This window comes from Thunnus maccoyii, chromosome 4 (assembly GCF_910596095.1).
Source record: "Thunnus maccoyii chromosome 4, fThuMac1.1, whole genome shotgun sequence".
NCBI lineage: Eukaryota > Metazoa > Chordata > Actinopteri > Scombriformes > Scombridae > Thunnus > Thunnus maccoyii.
Genome location: NC_056536.1, coordinates 28,811,100 through 28,827,225, shown reverse-complemented (window position 1 = coordinate 28,827,225; position 16,126 = coordinate 28,811,100). Strand labels below are relative to the sequence as shown.

The 16,126-nt window shown below is 40.0% G+C and overlaps 2 protein-coding genes across 5 annotated transcripts; both read left to right on the top strand.

Annotated features, from left to right (window-relative positions):
* The first annotated feature begins 444 nt into the window (after window positions 1–444).
* hnf4a (hepatocyte nuclear factor 4, alpha) lies at window positions 445–6,338 on the top strand. Its single transcript, XM_042410135.1, has 10 exons — window positions 445–559; window positions 1,688–1,862; window positions 2,085–2,179; window positions 2,583–2,689; window positions 2,789–2,944; window positions 3,449–3,536; window positions 3,708–3,860; window positions 4,013–4,249; window positions 4,439–4,561; window positions 5,059–6,338. The coding sequence occupies exons 1-10, from the start codon at window positions 472–474 to the stop codon at window positions 5,199–5,201; spliced, it is 1,365 nt and encodes a 454-aa protein (XP_042266069.1). The 5' UTR covers window positions 445–471; the 3' UTR covers window positions 5,202–6,338.
* An 894-nt stretch (window positions 6,339–7,232) lies between these two features.
* ttpal (tocopherol (alpha) transfer protein-like) lies at window positions 7,233–12,679 on the top strand. Of its 4 annotated transcripts, none has more exons than XM_042410132.1 (6): window positions 7,233–7,332; window positions 8,300–8,523; window positions 9,918–10,161; window positions 10,382–10,575; window positions 10,908–11,018; window positions 11,318–12,679. In XM_042410132.1, exons 2-6 carry the CDS (start codon window positions 8,317–8,319, stop codon window positions 11,594–11,596), a joined length of 1,035 nt encoding a protein of 344 aa, XP_042266066.1. In that variant the 5' UTR covers window positions 7,233–7,332; window positions 8,300–8,316; the 3' UTR covers window positions 11,597–12,679. The 4 variants fall into 4 exon arrangements, with proteins under 4 accessions (XP_042266066.1, XP_042266067.1, XP_042266064.1 ...); XM_042410133.1 differs by lacking the exon at window positions 7,233–7,332 and adding an exon at window positions 7,339–7,467 and having other exon boundaries at window positions 8,310–8,523; XM_042410130.1 differs by lacking the exon at window positions 7,233–7,332 and adding an exon at window positions 7,339–7,467.
* The last annotated feature ends 3,447 nt before the right edge of the window (window positions 12,680–16,126 follow it).

Here is a 16,126-nt window from a genome sequence, read left to right as displayed (position 1 = left end):
AAAGGATTGACCTGATGTAGGCTCTCGTGTAGGAATTGTTTATCCATTACTGACAGAAAACCAAGAGGAGATGGCAGATGTCAAAGTTGTGCTATCTCTAAAAAAAAAAACAACAACCCTGTGATTCCAGCTAGTTAACCATCAACCAGAGAGACACTCCACCTCTCCTCTGGTTAGTGGCACCAGAGAAGGAGGAGAAGGAGGCGAGCTTGGCTGTCATTCACTGGTTTTCTCTCTGACACCAGTAGGTCCCCATCATACTGAACTGGGCTGGGGAGCTACCTTATAACGGGGCGGGGCCAGGCTCAAAAAAGAGGGAGGGGGGGGGTTAGTGGAGGTGTGTGGAGGTGTGAGAAGGAGGAGGAGGAGGAGGAGGAGGAGGAGGGGGGGGGTCACAGTAGCTTCTTGGACAAGTCTTTCTGCCCCACTGTCAGGTAGTTGCGAATTTGTTTGTCCAAAGCACTGGTGGACATGGACATGGCAGACTACAGCGAGGCTCTGGACCCAGCCTACACCACGCTGGAGTTCGAAAACATGCATGTGCTTGCCATGGGCACAGGTGAGTCACATATATGCAGCTCTGGCGTTGAACTTTGAAACTTTTACTAAGTTAAAACTTTGGTCAGGAGAGGACAGAGGAAGTTCTTGCGTGAAGTGATAAAAAGGGGTCATTTGTCCATCTGCTCCTGCTCGCAGAGGGATGATCCTGAGCAGTGGTCTTTTATCACCTCTGGGCGCGATGGTAAAACATTAAGAGATTTTGATTTACGGGGCTCTATCCTCAATACGGGTCGTTCGGTAGAGGCAATTTTAACCTGTTTCAGCTTGTGGTGTGATAGATTGATTTCAGTGGGTTGATATTCATCCTCTGATGAAGCAGTAGTTTGAGTATCATGATCCTCCTTCTCCTGTTACCAACAGTCAGTTCCCACAAAGTCTAAAGTGAAGAAAAAACGGTGTAATTTTTTTTTTTTTTTTTTTGGAGAAGTGCTTACAATGAACCAACTTATTTATATATGCAGTCTCCCATGACGTCTGGCTGTGATCCTGATTCTAAAATTACCACTCAGACTAAAAAGAAGAAGCTTGAACGGGAGATTTGAGATTTTAAACCACTTTAAAACTCATCTTTTTCATCATTTACATGTTTCTACTTTACAATGTCTGTTCATGGGTCAGCCTGCCATTTTCAATCTATAGAATGTATTGTGACATACTCTGTGATTAATTGACCCGGTCTGGTGACAGTGAGGGTTGCTGAAAAGAAAACTGTCTCCAGTGATTGCCTTTACAGTGGTAATCAAGCCAACATCAATTCTGGTCTGTTGACTCTGTCTGAGTCACTCAGGCAGGTTACAGATCCTCGCAGGCTCTCATGAAGGCCGGTTTTGATCAGCCGTCAATGGAGCTGATCACTGTATTCACTCTGGCCGTTCACACCCTCTTTTATTAAACCAGCTTGACAATCTGTCAAGTAGAAACACTGTTCTACAGCCTCTGAACTAGTGATCAAACATATTTCTTGATGTTTGCTGACTGTCGTGTAATTAAGCTTTAATAAAAACACTCTTCCTCTGGTTTCGGGTAACCTTGTGTCTTCCTGTTACACGTCAAAAACTGATGACCTAAAAGCCTGTTGACCTGATGAGATGTTTTCTCTCTCTCTCTCTCGCTCTTCTTGGGTCAGACTCCTCACCGGCTGAGAGCGCCAACATGAACGCTACCGGCCACCTGGCAGCGGGCAGCCTGTGTGCCATATGCGGAGACAGAGCCACTGGCAAGCACTATGGGGCGTCCAGCTGTGACGGCTGCAAGGGCTTCTTCAGACGCAGCGTCCGCAAAAACCACATGTATTCGTGCAGGTGAGAGCAGATCTGTAATAGTAGAGGAGGGCGTTTGAGAAATTTAAGACTAAGTCCTCTGATCTGTTATACTACTGCTGATGTGCCATTGAGCATTGAGAAAAGTCTATTCTTGTGTTGTTTCTCTTGGTTATAAATTGCAAAAAAAATGGGCTGAATTGCTTCAATTTTCTTTTTTGAATGTATGACAGCACAAACCAACTTATTCAACTCACTTTCCAGGTTCAACAGACAATGTGTTGTGGACAAAGACAAGCGAAATCAATGCAGATACTGCCGACTGAAGAAATGCTTTAGAGCTGGCATGAAGAAAGAAGGTAAGAGTCAGTCAGTAAATCACTGTCACAGTGTGAGCTGTCCCCACTGAATTGATACTACTCGTCTCACTATGTTGCAATACTCAGGAGAGTAGTACTTCGTTAATGATCACTCCGTGAAGCGCTCAAGTCTCCGACCAGCTTATGCTGAGCAAACAGTTCAGAGCAATAATAGCCATATACTGATAAACATGACAACCTTGGAAGCCTTATTTTTCTTCTAAATGACTCAGTCGTCTATCTTTGCGTGACAAAGATTTGGAGGAAAATTAAACATTTTTTTACTGTTTTTCCTGGGTTTTCAGTTTACATAGCTGCATGAAAATTGTACATTTTTCTTCTACATGTACCTAGCGATGACAGCTGCAGCACTAATAACTACAAATCTGTGTTCTTTTTTTAGCTGTACAGAATGAAAGAGACAGAATCAGCACCAGGAGATCCAGCTATGAAGACAGCAGTTTACCATCCATCAATGCACTCATCCAGGCAGATGTACTGTCAAGACAAGTAAGACCTACTAAATCATCTTTAGGAGTCACGTCTCACTTTTATTAATCACCTGTAATGAGGCATAAAATGATTTCACGTCTGCATTGCCCTGCCTAGATCACCTCCCCTGCTCCTATACTGAACGGCGACATAAGAACCAAAAAGATCGCCACCATCACAGATGTGTGTGAGTCCATGAAACAGCAGCTGCTGGTGTTGGTGGAGTGGGCCAAGTACATCCCAGCATTCTGTGACCTGCCCCTGGATGACCAGGTATGACTCTAACGCAGACAGAGTGTACATAGTTGTATAGACACTCTAGTCACTCATCAACCAGTCTACTCCTGCGACAACATCCATCTCAAAACCAAACCACTAGTGCAGGCTGCAGTGTCACCAAGTGTAGACTTATCACTGAATATCACATCCTGAATAAATCAAAATTGCAGCAGAAGAAATGATTAAATGATTTTTCATTACCAAACACCTTAAACTCTTCAACCAGAGTGGTTAATGTATTTTAATCCTGAGTTAGAATATGATGAGCTGGTTTTAAAGTTATATCCCTCCTCGAAAAAACTGCTGAATCATTAACAGTGTGATCACCAGGGCTTGGTAACTGATTTGCTGATGTTGTATTAGCGAGGGAGCCAGTGTCCGCTCTCTTTGAAGCTTCAGTTTACAACTATACAATACCAAATCCTTTAAATTAACATGTAGAGGATTAAATATTTATTATCACACAGCTAATAAGTAAATGAATTCATTCTATTTCAGGTGGCGTTGCTGCGAGCTCATGCTGGAGAGCATCTCTTGCTCGGTGCTGCAAAGAGGTCCATGCTGTACAAAGATATCCTCTTATTAGGTAAAACTGGCACATGAAAGAGCATTTTACACCTAAAATCCCCTGCAGCTGCATTCATATTGCCATCACTCAGTGCCCAATCCTATTAACAAAAGTATTTTCACATCCAGGAAGAAATTCAAATGTAGTATTTTAAGTCTCAACCTAAAAAAAAATGTGATTATCCTGCAGGAAATGACCACATCATCCCCAGAAACTGCCCAGAGTTGGAGGTGGGCAGAGTAGCAGTGAGAATCCTGGATGAGCTGGTGCTTCCTTTCCAGGAGCTTCAGATAGACGACAATGAATATGCCTGCTTGAAAGCCATAGTTTTCTTTGACCCAGGTACTGCTGCTCACTAATCTTTGTGCAAACTACCATTCAAGCCAATAATCAGTCAGTAAGAAGTTAAAACGCTAACACTGTAGACTAATGAAAAGTTACATCTCATTAAAGCGCTTCTCTATGTAAACACACCTACTTTTATTTGCCCACAGATGCTAAAGGTTTGAGTGACCCTGGTAAGATCAAGCGGATGCGATACCAGGTCCAGGTCAGCCTGGAGGACTACATCAACGACAGGCAGTACGACTGCCGGGGCCGCTTCGGGGAGCTGCTCCTGCTGCTGCCGACGCTACAGAGCATCACCTGGCAGATGATTGAACAGATCCAGTTCGTCAAACTCTTTGGCATGGCCAAGATCGACAACCTGCTGCAAGAAATGCTTCTCGGAGGTGAGCTCTTTCAGATCGATTTGTAAGCAACCTTGAACATGACCACTGAACTTAAGCTCTCTGTCAATACACTGAATCCACATGTATTAACAGTGTATACAGTAGAGAGCACTGTGGCAACCCCTGTGCGGTCAGATATGCTGTAGTTAATTACTGACTGACTGTATATTTGTGTGTTTTGTCTTTCAGGTTCTGCCAATGAAGCTCCACATGCACCTCACTCTCTGCACCCTCACCTGGTTCAAGAGCACCTCAGCAGCAATGTTATAGTGGCAAGCAACATGCCAACACCGATCCATAATGGTCAAATCTGTAAGTACAAACACCTTTAGTACGAAATACCCTTAAATATGTTGCACAGATGCTGTGTCACTTATAATTAATTCTCTGTCTTCATCTTAAATACAATAGAAGAGCTGGGAGGTGTTTGTGCACCCCAGTGTGATCTGAACCATTAATCTAAGTGAGCTGAAATTAATTATATCTTAATTAAAAGAGACTGTCAAATTTTCCTCACCCGGCTCCATGTGCAGCCTAGTCAGGTAGCTGGAAGGGCAAACAGGCTCGGCAGAATAATCCTTTAAGTTCTTCATGGAAACTAATCTGGCTTATTTTGTCAAAGAGAACTTCTGTTATTCTTTCTTAACATGTTTAATGCTCTGAGAAATTTCACAAAAGTGCTTATTTCTTTATCTGAAAATTGTGCTGCCCCAAGACATGTTTTACCACAGAATCGTAAATATTCACCTGCTTATGCTGCAGTTTTCTCTCTATAACTCGCTACTGTTCCTGTGTGTTCTACTTTACAGCCACTCCTGAAACCCCGATTCCATCTCCGCCTACTGCCTCCAGCTCAGAACATTATAAAATTGCTCAGGGGGTCATAGCTACTGTGCCCAAGCAGCCAACCTCCATCCCTCAACCCACCATTACGAAGCAAGAGGCCATCTAACAACCCTCCGAGTCCTTATTCCTTCAGTTTTTTTTTAAATGTATTAAACCAGGGTCTTTATATGTATGTTTATATGTAATCAGCATTGAGGCTGTTTACTTAACTGAAACAATAAAGTAGCTAAATATCTAGAATGTAATTGCAATTATGTCCCTTTGCAGATTTTGAGTCTTCAGGGATCTAGGTTGTTCACACATGCAGCTGCAGTTGAGCTCCTCAGCTCAGCCAAAGCTTGGTGCAAAGAGTTCATGGCCAGAAAAAAAAAAACTATAAGCATCAAAACTTTCCTGACATACTGTTGTTCATTAAGATCAACATTTATAAAGAAGTATATTGTTGTATATATAGTTTATTTTTGGGTAACATCACTTTCCTTTAGCATGGCCTCAGTGTGTGCAGTGCAGTAAAGCTTATGTTAGACATGGTGACCAGATCATGTCAGTATTTTATGAATGTTACATTAGGCCTTACATTATATTTAGTGTTGCACAGTTTTTTTATTTGATGTTCATTAGTGATAAAATGGTGTCAACTCTCAGACAGTCGTGAACTTGGTTCAGAAAAATGTCATTTTATCGAAGCTAAAGGAAATCCACTGAATGAATACAGCTTTTTGGAGTCTCATCTGTGATATTCTGTGTGACAAGACTTAAATATATGTGGTTTGTTTAATGTATATCTACAGTAGCGATGTAAAGTTTAACAAATTTTACACAAAGAAAGCTTGGCGCACTCTATGGTGCCACAGACACACTGAGGAAATTTCCCAATAACATGTTGGTTTTTAAAAAATATATTATATTTTTTGTTTAGTACTTTGTCATGGTTTAACTGGTGGAATAAATTGTGCCTTGTAACCTGTACTGCCTTACAAAAACAGGCTATTTTTCGCCTTACAATGTGAAGATGAACTAATAAATCAAGGTCTATTTTTACATTGCATTTTCTGCAGAGTATGTTTTATACAAACATGAATATAAGAGGAGAGCTTTCTGAGAAATGAATGAAATGACACATTCTCTGAATAACAAATGGTACAACTTGTGACATGTTGGAAAGTCTCTGGAGGAATAAAATGGGTCCAACGTGGCAGTGCTGCTTGGTCACTGATAGTCAACTGCAATATGTTGCTTCAGACTGATAAGCTGCCATAAAATCACTATAGATAGCACTGATTTAACATTCCAATGGAAAATACCCGTAGCTAATGCCAATGTGCTGGATTTGGACACACTGAAACATTAACATGACAGAAGTAAGAAGAGACATGAGAGAGACATTTTTAAAACTTTTTTTTACCAAAACACCTTATATTTATTCATATAAACATGGATATATCAGTTACACGTATTATTTTTAACACCCCATTTTCAAATTTGAATGAGAAAACATACCTGACAGATTTTGACACGACATATCTTCTATTGCCAGGGCTCCATGCTGTGCGATATGAAGGCAAATTCTGCCATCTACTGCATTCAGGTGTAATTAATAAATGTCCGCAGGCTCTCCTACATTTGTCCTGTCCACAGGCTCTCCTACGTTTGTTGCGGTCAGGTAAGGTATTACAAAGGTAATATAGTCAAGGTCACCGATAGTTTAATTTCCAAACCGAATGAAAAATTTACAACACTATAAACTGCATAAAATAATTAAAAAAAACTGTACAAGAGTCTATGCATAAACTACAGCAGCACTGTTTTAATGCCACCATGTGCTGTCGTAAATATAGGCTGTGCTTCATGCTTTCAATTTACGATTTATAATCAAAAATGCGGGACGAAATGTGGAATTTCTATTTCTGTTAAGATAGTTTGCAAGATGTGTTCAGTTGCATTGAGGCTGTGTATACAGCAGGAGGAAAAAATAAGCCTAATGTAGCGTTTGCAAAAGAAAAAGAAGAAAAGATGCAGACAGATTAAAATCTTGTCTCGACAGACAGTTGTTTAAGGAGATTTTTTTATTTTTTTATTTTTTTATTTTTTGGTATTTGCTAGTTTCCGAGGAGTACTTGAAGGCATCATAAGCATCAAAACAACAGACGGTACGTCTCGACTGCACATGACTCACACGGGCCAATGAGAGAGCGACGTCATTCCACCCGGAAATTATTATAGGATTTTCCTGACAGGTCGGTTGTGGCTTTTGACACTGTTGTTTTTGGGTCGTAGCGGCTGTTTTTTAATCCATTTCATCACTTGCCAATGGATGCTTATAAAAGTCGCCTGTGTCTGTCCTAGAGGGTTAATGTTAAACGCATTTTCGGGTTGGTATTCAGTCATTATTCTGACTTTAGTTTTGTCGCAGCGGTTGTTTTTCAGGGTCAGGATATATTAGCTGACAGATGCTCTGACTCACTTCTCTTTTCTGGTATGAAAGGACATTTTTTATTTCTTGTATTTGTCTTCTAATATAAGTTAAGTGTTATTTTTGTATATGGATGTGTCCTTAAAGGACGGGTTTTTGTCTTAAAACAACAGTCAGGAGCCCAAATGAACATTAAAAGAGATTTTTCTTGCTGTAATCATTCCTCCTGTTCATACTGAGCATTGGAAGATCCCCTCACAATGCACTTACAATGCAAGTGATGGGAGACAAAATCCACAGGCCTCCTTCTGTGCAAAAATGTATTTGTCTGAAGCTAATATGAAGCTTCAGCATCCAAATTAGACAAATCAAGTAGATATCTTTCAACATTACTGTCTTTTTAGTGCCAAAGTCCCTCTTTTTGCTACTAAACTTCCACCACAGCTCAACAGGGAAACACTGTCTGAGGAAACAAAGAGGGAATTTGATGCTAAAAAGACTGTAAATGTGGCAGATATCCACTTGATATGACTAACTCAGACTGCTGAAGCTTCATGTAAACATTTAAATTCATTTTTTCACTAAATGACTGTGTGGACACACTGTGGATTTTGGCCTCCATCACTTACATTGAAAGCACATTTGAAGGGGATCTTTTAATAGCCAGTATGAACAAAATGAATGATATCAGTGAGGAAAACCTCTGTCAGTGTCCATATGGACTCCTGACTGTTGTTTTATCAGACTTTCTGTCTTTTAATATTTTCTTATGTGTGTTGCTTTCCACACAGTTTCACCCAGTCAGTCCATGGCCGATCAGCATGAGTCCATCGATCTCAGGTCTCCAGCGGACCCTCCAGCAGCTGCAGAACACAGCTGGTTCCCTGGACCCCCTCCTCCCATCTACTCCTGCAGTCTGACCCCTGAGCTGGTGGCCAAGGCACGGGAGGAGCTCCAGGAGAAACCAGAATGGCGTCTCCGAGATGTCCAAGCACTGAGAGACATGATACTGAAGGTTTTGTTTTGTGCTTTTTTTGCCATATTGACACATAAATAGTCTCTTTCCGACTTAAATTTCAGTAACAGGGCAGCTAAAAGAAAGCATCCCAAAAATTAGAAGACATTAACTTTACATCTTCAAAAACTGTCAAGTCCCAAATGCTTTCTCAGATTCTCAGGCTTGATTACTTAAATCCTATATGCTCACATTATTTAGTCACTGTTTGAATTGAAATAATGTTAAACATACAAACATTTGAGGGAGTCCTGTTAGCCTGGTGGTTAAAACTCATCCAACATAATCACAACGTCCTCGCTTAAATCCTGGTCAGGTGCATTTGTTGCATGTCTCTCTTCCTCTTTGTTTGCTGTTTGCCTCTACTGTCCCCTCTCAGTACAGGCTAAAAATCTAAAAAAAATCTAAAAAAACATGCATGTGGGAGGTATGACAGCAGAACTAAGACATGCAGGCTGACTTTAGTGTAGAAGATAACTGCACACTGTACACACCTACAAAAGTAAAAGAAAACTGTCACCTTGATTGTCAACATATAAACAAGGTGGTTATTTGGAGCAAGGTGTGCTCCAAATAAGAGATAGAACTTGAGATAGAACGGCTGAGTGCTGTAGTTCTTAGCCAACATTACTTAAACAGGAGTAAATTAATAATTTATTGGGGACTTTTAGCCACAGATTTGGTGCTCCAGTGAGCATTTACTGCAGCACAACAGCAGTTTGTGGCATTGACTCAAAATAAATAACAGCATGTGTGTTTATAGTAATGAAGGAACATGTCAGCTCAATAGTTTATGGACAACAATAGAGCTTTATGGCACAGTGGAATAAGATATATTAGGGTTTGGAAAGCAGGGATTAATTATTAGTAAGATCAGTTCATTGTTGGTTCTGGTCTTTTTATGAGATTAGACCTGCAACGATTAATCGATTAGTCGTTCAACAGAAAATTAATTGGCAACTATTTGGATCATTGAATAATCGTTTTTGTCTTTTTTTTTTTTAAGCAAAAATGCCCAAATTTGCTGGTTCCAATTTGTCAAATGTGATGATTTTATGGTTTTCCTTGTCTTCTGTGATGGTAAACTGAATATTTGGGTTTTGGACCGTTGGTCAGACAAAACAAGACATTTGAACATGTCACCTTGGGCTGTGGGAATTTATAACGGGCATTATCTGACATTTCATAGACCAAACAACTAATTGATTAATCAAAACCTGCAAATTAATTGATAATGAAAATAATCATTAGTTTCAGCCCTACATGGGATTTGTTGTCTGTAAGAAAAATACAGAATATCACCAGCAGTTTGGCCTCATAGGGGCACGTATGTATTAAATAATTTTGATCCTTTTTTTCTTACTAAAACATCTTTTTTTCACCCGACTCCGCAGGAACAACCCAATCTCAGGACGAGGCTGGACGACGCCTTCCTCCTGCGCTTCCTGCGGGCCAGGAAGTTTGACTACGACCGGGCCCTGCAGCTGCTGCTCAATTACCATGCGGGACGTAAGGCCTGGCCAGAGGTGTTCCAGGACCTGAAGCCGTCCACGGTGAAACACGTCCTGGACCTGGGCTTCCTCACGGTCCTGCCTCAGCCGGACCCCAACGGAAGATACATCCTCTGTCTCCGTCCGGGTTGGTGTCTGCGTCATCGACTTTATTTTCCTTGAGAACTCATCTGTTGTATTAATGAATAATCCGTTCTAGATAAGCTAATAATGTGGCTGTTTGTCATGTATTTCTCATAAAAGAGCTCATAATCATTACATTCTTTATGACTAATAGCCAGTTACTGGTTATTCTTCCAGGATCTCACTCATGATGTATGATCACTCAACTCACTCTCCTTTTACAGGAAAATGGAAGCCGAATGATTATCCGTTTGTGGACAATGTGAGGGCCATTTATCTGACTCTGGAGAAGCTGATCCAGCCAGAGGAAACTCAAGTGAACGGTATCGTCATTTTAGCTGACTACACCGGAGTGGGCATGTCACAAGCATCCAATCCAGGCCCATTCCTTGCCAAAAAAGTTGTGAGCATCCTCCAGGTAAGAAATCAAGCACTTGATGTTCTGATGACAGTATTTAAAAGAAAAAAAATGAACTAAGCGATTAAATATTCTGTTGATCTTTCTTGAAAAGATATATGAATCCAGGATGTACTCAAACTGTCATATTATTTAGTACTGACACAGCAGTAAATATGAAAAAAAAGACATTGTCATGATTATTTACAACAGTAGCTCTTGAGCACTGCCCGTTGATTGTTGTATTGACTGCCAAGTGTGTAATATTTACATACGCACACAAATCACATGTAAGACGTTTAACGAGGACCAGCTGTGACTGCTCTGAATACCGTTTCTCTTCTAATTCACAGGATGGGTTTCCAATCAGAATCAAGGCTGTTAACATAATTAACGAGCCCAGGATTTTCAAAGGCATCTTTGCTATAATTAAGCCTTTTCTGAAGGAGAAGATGGCAGAGAGGGTAACTATTGTCCTTGAATTGTCTCTGACTCTTTTGTTTTAAACAAAGGCCTATTTTGAATCGTGCGCCTCCCTTTTATCATCAGCCTGTGCTCCAAAATAATAGTCTATTTTCATCTGTGCAAATGGAAGGCCACGCATTTACTTCTCAGAGAGGAATGAACTCAGACCAGCAGAAACACAACTCCGTATATTCTAAAATATCATGACAGGGGTTGCTTTGTGTTCATTAAAATAATTAATCAGATGGTGACACTGATGACGTCACTGACACAGTGCTTTGTCTGTCTCCTCGTACAGTACATCCTCCACGGCTCAGACCTGCGCTCTCTGCACCGGAGCATCCCCCGGTCGGTTCTGCCGGAGGAGTACGGCGGCACCGCGGGCCAACTGGACATGGGTGCGTGGTCCAGACTGCTGCTGGACTGTGAGGAGGAATTTATAGTGGAGTTCTGCCAGCCAGATCCACTAGAGGGTGTGGTGCTCCCAGACTCCATGCTGTTTGAAGGCGAGCAGGCCAGCGGGCAGGACGACGACATCTTCAGGGGGCTGCGCTCTCAACTTTATTACTGTTACTGATTGCACATTGTAGATACACTCCCATCACTGAGAGGACATTTTTCTGTTTCATTTGAAACATGTGTGTAGACTTTTACAGGGCAAGTTGCCAATATTATACATGATTTATTTTACTAACTAAGCAGCACTACTATAGTCGTCTCTAGTTTATACTTAGCCCAACATTCAATCATGGTTCCAAGGCAGCTGCAGGCTCTGGCAAAGAGGCTTTTGACATGAGCCCTTGCCCCTCTATGAATTCATTTTAGTTTTTAATATTTTCCACTGAGGAGGAATGCTAAAAATAGTCTTATCAAACTCACATCTCTTCCGTTTGTTTAGAATCTGCATACCGACAGTCAGTCGTATACTGGCCATTACTGCTCTGTCTGCATGATTACATCGCTCCACGAAACGATCAAAAGATTGAGACAGTTTCTGTGTATGTCACCGACTAATGCATTGCCTTAAACTGTTAATTAATCAGTAGATTTTTTTTGCAAGGGATGTGTCATAAATCATGTTGGATTTGTGTGAACCAAAGCAATACTCATGTGCGTTCTCGTGGATATACTTTATGGTTAGTAAATGGACATATAGTAGATGGCTGCTGTGGCTGAGAGAGTGAATATTGTACTAGATTTACCTGTAAATGTTGTTGCTGATATACAATATTTCAGGGCCTTTGTTTAGATGATGTTTTAGTTTTCTCTAGCCTGAATCACTGAGAGGATTATTTTTCTAAATTCAGATAATCTGCCTTATGTTTTTTTTTTTTTTTAAATGTTTTTTTGACCTGTTTGCCTGTGTCTCATCACGCAGTCTTAACACGGGGCCATTACTGATCACAGGAGTCACATTGGAGAATTGCAGTGCTAGAATATTCAATACTGACTTTACAGACATCTAGTTTGCCAAATTTCACACCAGGCCATGTACAGAGATGTGCATTAATGTCGGATCTGTTTTCTCGCGGTAGCCCGAAGCTAACTCTTTTGTTGTGTACAGTCTTTTATATTTTTATTTTGTGCACGTATGTTACTGTAAGCTGTATTATGTTGCAAAATTGTTCCTAGTGAAGACAGTAAAGTGAAACAGAAAGCTCTATTTGTGTTTGTTTGTGCTGTGAATGCTTTTGTTGGCAGAGGTTGATGGTATGCTGTGTGCTCCTGGGAACTTGTGGTTATTTTCGCAAGATTATTGCAGATGACTACAGTTTCCTGATAGAGTTCATGATTCACCAAATACAAAAGAAAAACATAAATGCGACAAATACGCAGATCTTAAACTGCAGTAGAAGTAGTAATACTACACTGTAAAAATACTCCATTATAAGTAAAAGTATTCAAAAGTGCATAAGTATTATTAGAAACATGTATACTATGTAGTACTCATTGTGCACAACTTTCAGATTGTTATATATGATATATATTATTTTGGATTATTATTAAATGTGCATTAACATTTAAGCAGCATTTTAAGGTCGTAGTTAATGAGGTGAAGCAAAGTTTAATCATTGTTAACATTATCTGTGCATAAACATTACTGTTGAGTAGTTTAATTAGTAATTTAAATAGAAATACTCTGTTTTAGTACCTCAGAGTTGAGTGCAGTACATGAATAAGTGAACTTTGTTGCTTTCCACCACTGCAGAAATTATGTTTGTGTTAAATTTTTTGAAATGAAAAACACAATAATTTTTATATTTGTCAAGCCTGTTCTCCTCCAACAGACAGAAATACTCTAAAGATCATAAAACTACAGGTTCTCCTAAGGAACTAAAGGACATATCGCATTGGCCTATGGGGAAACATGTACTTATCACTGTATGTAAACCCTGTATGATTATATCCCTTAAAATTTTCATGAGGTCAGTAGAGATTAATATTGGGTTCAGGGATCAAGTAACCATGAGCAGATTTTAATCAAGTGGGTTCTCTGTATTGCGAGGCTGAGCGTTAGAGAAGATCCTATATAGAAAATATGGAAATGTACAGTTTAAACAATGAAGAGCTGTGTTTTAGTGTCAAGATTAAAATAGGTTTTGGCATGTGAGCCTCCTTGTTAGATATTGGACCGTTGCCATCTGGAACACTTGCGGAGAACTCATTAATTTGTTCAGGGCTCTTTTATGAGACTTTGACTGTATCTTAACTCCACAAGCCTTCACTGTTGGATATTGTCGGTCTGCTGTTTCCATGACGTTTCTTTAGTGAACAAGGCTGTTGTATGATGTGCACTCAATGAATATGAGTTGATAACGTAAAACAGAAGGAAATGAGGCAGATCAATCCATCAGTTTTCGCATGAAGTTCAGTTTACTGGTCAAGAGGGAAGCAGCTGTCATCTGCAGCTCTGGTGAAGAAATCACCCTGATGATGTCATTGGCGTTATTTGGGCATTTATGGGGCAGGGGCGGTCGTAACTCCAGTCCATATTTCTGTTGCATTCGCGTCACATATATATATTTCTCTGAAAGATAAATACTCACCAATCTCTGAAAAACACAGAGGGTCGTTTAATAACGCTTACTGCTGTGAAGGTATTTCCAGGATCCTCGAGGACTCCTCTAACCATCTAGATGAAGAAATATTCTGTTTGATGAGTAATACAATTTTTTTTTGCAAAGTTGCAACTGTTTCCTAATCCAAACAACGATGGTAGATGGAAATTACATCTTTAATTATTATCTTTGATTATTATTATTATTTTTATTATACAACCTGAGCCAAAATGAAAAAACTGTTCATTACTCTATATTGATGTTACTTTTCAATTATGTTACATGTTATTGTATTTTTGAGTGTCCAACTTGTAAAAATAGCACTTAAACCAACTTTCAAGTCGTTCTTATGACTGAGAAACTGACTTTTCTACATCTAGGCGCTTAAAATGCTGAGATGCCTAAAAATCTAGCAAATGATGACGCCTCATGTCAGCCAAAGTTAATCGTTCATGGTGATTAAGTCAAAATTCATAATGTTATGTTGTCACTGCGCATTTGACCAACGTACAACATAAACATGAGAATCCTTGCCATTGTTCCCATCCATCCCATATGACATGACCATCAAGACCATAGAGAAGACATAGTGAGGTGTGACGTCACCCATTGGTTTGCACCGGAGCCGGTTCAATTTATTACTTTTACTTGAAAAATTTCACAGCCATAAAGCCGAGTTCTCAAGGTCTGTTGATCGTTTGAACCTTTCAGGACTGAATTAAGCAAGTATTTTGAGTCTTTCTAAATCATAAACAACAAGGAATGTGCTCTTACAATTAGTAGGATACAAGAATTTTACCCGATGTCATGTTTGGGATTGGGATTGAAGCCCAGAGTTGCAGCTTATGGTCTGTTCTAAGGACTGCAGTGAGTTGCCTTTCACGCTCTGGAAACTCGCCCGCTACCCTGGACTGAAGTTAAAGCTAACTTACTGGGAACACTGAGCGCTACGCACTTGGGCTAATGTTAGCTATTTTAGCTAAATTGTGCTCAAGAAACACTTAGTGAAATATTGCAACACTAGTCTGATTCAGTGCGAGTCCTGGAGTGTTATCCAGAGACTACACAAGTCTTCAATTCTTATTAACAGAGAAATAATTCCCAAAAATGTCCACCAGTGCACTTAATTCAAGGGCCAAAATTTAGCGATTGAGACCAGAATGACACCTTGAAAAAAATGATTGACTTAGTATTTCTAGACTTTTTGAATAGGAGTCAGTTGGAGCCAGCATCTAGAGGCTGTCGGCTGCATTGCACTTTAAGGTACTTCTGCACTGACCTCAGCCTCAAGCTGTAGCAGCTGGAAAAGACAATGAAATGGTCACATTGTATTATGGGAAATGATCTTACATTTCCCATAATGCAACTTGATCCAGCATTTTTGGATCCTGAATCACAGGGACAAAAAGTCAGGATACCCTGGCCTCTGCTGCTTTGATTTTGACTGCCTAATATTTTTTAAAACTCTAGTGAAGTGCAAATCATGGAGTGCCCCTTTAATATCGAGCAAGTGAAAAGGTGCTAATGTCTTTATATTACATCATATGATCATTTTATGTGCAGTATAAACTGTAAAACGATCAGAAACATCTGGGGGCTCCTTATATAGGAGGAAATCTCATCAAGTCAGTAGGTGTGTAGTGGTTTGAAGGACAGGTTTACAATTTTTCTGTCTTAAAACAATAGTCAGGAGCCCAAATGAACATTAAAACGTGTTTTTCTTGCCATAACCCTCCCTACTGTTCATGCACTTACAATATAAGTGATGGGGGCCAAAATTCACAAGCCTTCTCCTGTGGAAAAAATGTATTTAAAAGTTTATCTGAAGCTAACATGAAGCTTCAGCCGTCCAAGTGAGTCAAATCAAGTAGATATCTGTTTAACGTTAGTCAACTTCCACCGCAGCTCAACAGGGAAACACTGCCTGAGGAAACGGGGGAAAAGAGGGAGTTGGATGTTAAAAAGACTGTAAATGTGACAGATATCCACTTGATATGACTAACTCAGACCGCTTAAGCCTCATATAAGCTTCACATCAACTTTTAAAT

What these genes read in the sequence shown, in the direction of transcription:
- hnf4a (XM_042410135.1), top strand. Translation starts at nt 472, where the DNA reads ATGGACATGGCAGACTACAGCGAGGCTCTGGACCCAGCCTACACCACG. An exon ending in AACCACATGTATTCGTGCAG is followed by an intron (nt 1,863 to 2,084) that starts GTGAGAGCAGAT and finishes CTCACTTTCCAG; the next exon opens with GTTCAACAGACAATGTGTTG. An exon ending in CATAGTTTTCTTTGACCCAG is followed by an intron (nt 3,861 to 4,012) that starts GTACTGCTGCTC and finishes ATTTGCCCACAG; the next exon opens with ATGCTAAAGGTTTGAGTGAC.
- ttpal (XM_042410130.1), top strand. Translation starts at nt 7,410, where the DNA reads ATGCTTATAAAAGTCGCCTGTGTCTGTCCTAGAGGGTTAATGTTAAAC. An exon ending in AATGTTAAACGCATTTTCGG is followed by an intron (nt 7,468 to 8,299) that starts GTTGGTATTCAG and finishes CTTTCCACACAG; the next exon opens with TTTCACCCAGTCAGTCCATG. An exon ending in AGGAGAAGATGGCAGAGAGG is followed by an intron (nt 11,019 to 11,317) that starts GTAACTATTGTC and finishes CTCCTCGTACAG; the next exon opens with TACATCCTCCACGGCTCAGA.